At 32.2% G+C, this 2635-nt stretch overlaps 1 protein-coding gene across 1 annotated transcript; it reads left to right on the top strand.

The window, feature by feature from the left end:
* Positions 1-713: 713 nt before the first annotated feature.
* LOC108364236 (uncharacterized) lies at positions 714-1393 on the top strand. The gene is made up of 2 exons (XM_017617826.1): positions 714-877; positions 933-1393. The coding sequence occupies exons 1-2, from the start codon at positions 869-871 to the stop codon at positions 1383-1385; spliced, it is 462 nt and encodes a 153-aa protein (XP_017473315.1). The 5' UTR covers positions 714-868; the 3' UTR covers positions 1386-1393.
* The last annotated feature ends 1242 nt before the right edge of the window (positions 1394-2635 follow it).

The following is a 2635-nucleotide window of genomic DNA, read 5'->3' as shown; positions in this document are numbered from 1 at the left end:
TCGAATTAAATCGAATTTGCACCACCAAATTTCGGTTTTCGATTTCGAGTGAATTTTTCGAATTAGATTTGACTACCTGTTCTAGGCTTCACAAATCGACTAAATTTTTCGATTTCAATTCGAGTGCTTTTATGCTCGGTTTCTGATAGATGGAAAACATTTGTATTAAGAAATTTGATGTCTTGAGATTGTTTCTGTTATGTTTCTTTTCCTTTCTAATTTAGTTTTTATTAATAATAACTAATTAAAAATTGAATGTACTTTTTGGCCATACAATGAAATCGAGGTTAAGAAAAAACTGTTCTGGTTTTCACATTTATACATGATTAAATGGAAATGAAACTAATTTCCAATGTAAAGGGTTGCTATCTCTGTTAAGAAGCAAGTGGAATACCTTGGAACAAATATGGCAAACAAATTAAGTAAGCCAAAGCTAGTTTTAAAGCTTTTTGAGTTAAATTTTTCATTTCTAAATAATTATAAAGGATTTTTACAATTATTCAAAACTTTTAATTGATTTGGTAATGCAAAAATATAAAACCTAACACTACTTATGGTTTGAAAAAACTGTTTTGCTTATACAAGGTAACCCTGTCATCTTGTTTACTTTTGTCAATCAGCTGTTAGCAGAAATATTTTTTTACAGCTTTTGTTGAATTTATTGCAAATTTGTTTAATTTTAATACATCTAAACGTTTTTATTTCAGGGGTAAACATAAGAACAGCCAACAAGAACAGATTTTTATTAATTGTATGCGTGAAAATGTAGATTTGGCAAAAGGTCACATAAAAGGTGACAAAGTCGCTGCGGACGCAAAATGGGCGAATATTGTCTCCTCTCTCAATAGTGCTGGCCCGCTGTAGCTGGATGGAAAAAGTAGTGTATATTACTTGCATTATTGTATTTGTTTACTAATTTTCATTTTGTATAGGTATGGATTGATTGGAAAAGTACAATTCGCAAAAAGCTTGCACATAACAAAAAGGAAACAACTGCAACAGGTGGTGGTCCCTTTGCGCAGCTGCCATTAACTGCAGTGGAAGAAGAAATTGCTTCGTTTTGTGGTCTGTATTCGATGGCAGAGGGAATGAAAGGTAGCAAGACCTTTGGTTCTGCCAATGCAGCAATGGAAAGCAGCCAAAATGAAGAAAATTGTAGCGTACCAGACGCAGAAGAAGGTGAATCTCCCCCGAAGCCAAAACGAAGGCGACGTACGATGCCGGATGATTTAGAAGGCCTATGCAGTACCCAAAATGAGGTCTTGGAGCGTGTGGCTGAGAACTTGAAGCAGCTCAATAGGAATATTGAAAGGCAAAATGAAATTCAAGAGGAAGTTCTTCAAATACTAAAAAACAAATTTCAATCGTTTTTTATATGTATTTAACATATGTGAGCAATATCAAATGATCTCTTAAACAAATAAATGAAATTCAAGAGCGACTATATATATATATATATATATATATATATATACATAGATATATATATATATATATATATATGTATATATTCATATATATATATATGTATATATTCATATATATATATATGTATATATGTATATATTCATATATATTGATATGTGCCCAGTGTGTGTGTGAAAGTGGTTAAAGTAACATCACACCCTTGGTGATTAAAAAATGGTAATTTGACTGTATACATATGAACGCGTCGAATATTCGTCCAACTACATTTGCCTAGGGTCAAAGGTTTTATCATTATTTTATGAAGATAAAACGTTTACAGATGCGCTCAGTTACAAGTAACTGGTCATTTAAGCACAAAAGATGTGATTTGATTTGATTACTCAATGCCTTGTTAACGCTAACTGCAAGTTAACCATCGTTAGCGACTCCATAAGACTGCAGTGACTCAAGCAAATGACCACGTGTTGATTTTTTTTTTAATATTCGTAAAGTTTTCTGAGCAACATTTTTTTGTTAATTTTCTATAAAAATACCTAACGGACTCCCGCGTTTTATTTCATAAGAAATTCATGCTTATATGGAAAAAGGAGCAAAAATCCGTCAGCAAAAAAAATCTCAAAAATCACCGCGATTTTTTTTACCTGATTAAAACTTGTACTTCATTAGACTAAAATTGTATGGGCTATAAAACTGCATACTCAAAAATGTTCTAAAGATTCAGAATAAAAAGTGGAAATTACAAAATCATACAATAATATTTACAAAAATCATACTTCAATATTCATAAACAAATTCTTACTATCAATTCGATATTTCAAAATTTTCGGGATCCCGGGATTAATGCAAGCAAATCCGGGCATCCCTAATATGCATAAATCCGCAGAATCCGTTTACAATACTTTACAAAAATTTTCCAAAATTTTACAATATCAGATTGAAAAATAAATAACCTAAATCAATGAAGACGCAATGGCGTCTCTTATTGCAGAACTATTGCTATCTGCAATTATTGCATCTGCATCTACCTCATCCTCAATTTCAATGTTCAATTGGCTCAAGTGAGGTTTCGCTCTCACCCGGAATCTGTATATTTCGTCTGCGACACATATTGTGCAAAGCACAACACACGTTTATTAATTTGCAAACGAACCTGGGGTCATACTGCAACGTGCCTTGTAAACATCGAAATCGGCTTTTTAGTAATCCA

This window comes from Rhagoletis zephyria, unplaced genomic scaffold (genome assembly GCF_001687245.7).
Source record: "Rhagoletis zephyria isolate East Lansing unplaced genomic scaffold, Rhagoletis_zephyria_1.1 Rzeph_scaffold_01502, whole genome shotgun sequence".
Taxonomy (NCBI): Eukaryota; Metazoa; Arthropoda; class Insecta; order Diptera; family Tephritidae; genus Rhagoletis; species Rhagoletis zephyria.
The sequence above is the reverse complement of the archived record's forward strand: the minus strand, read 5'-3'. Positions and strand labels throughout refer to the sequence as shown.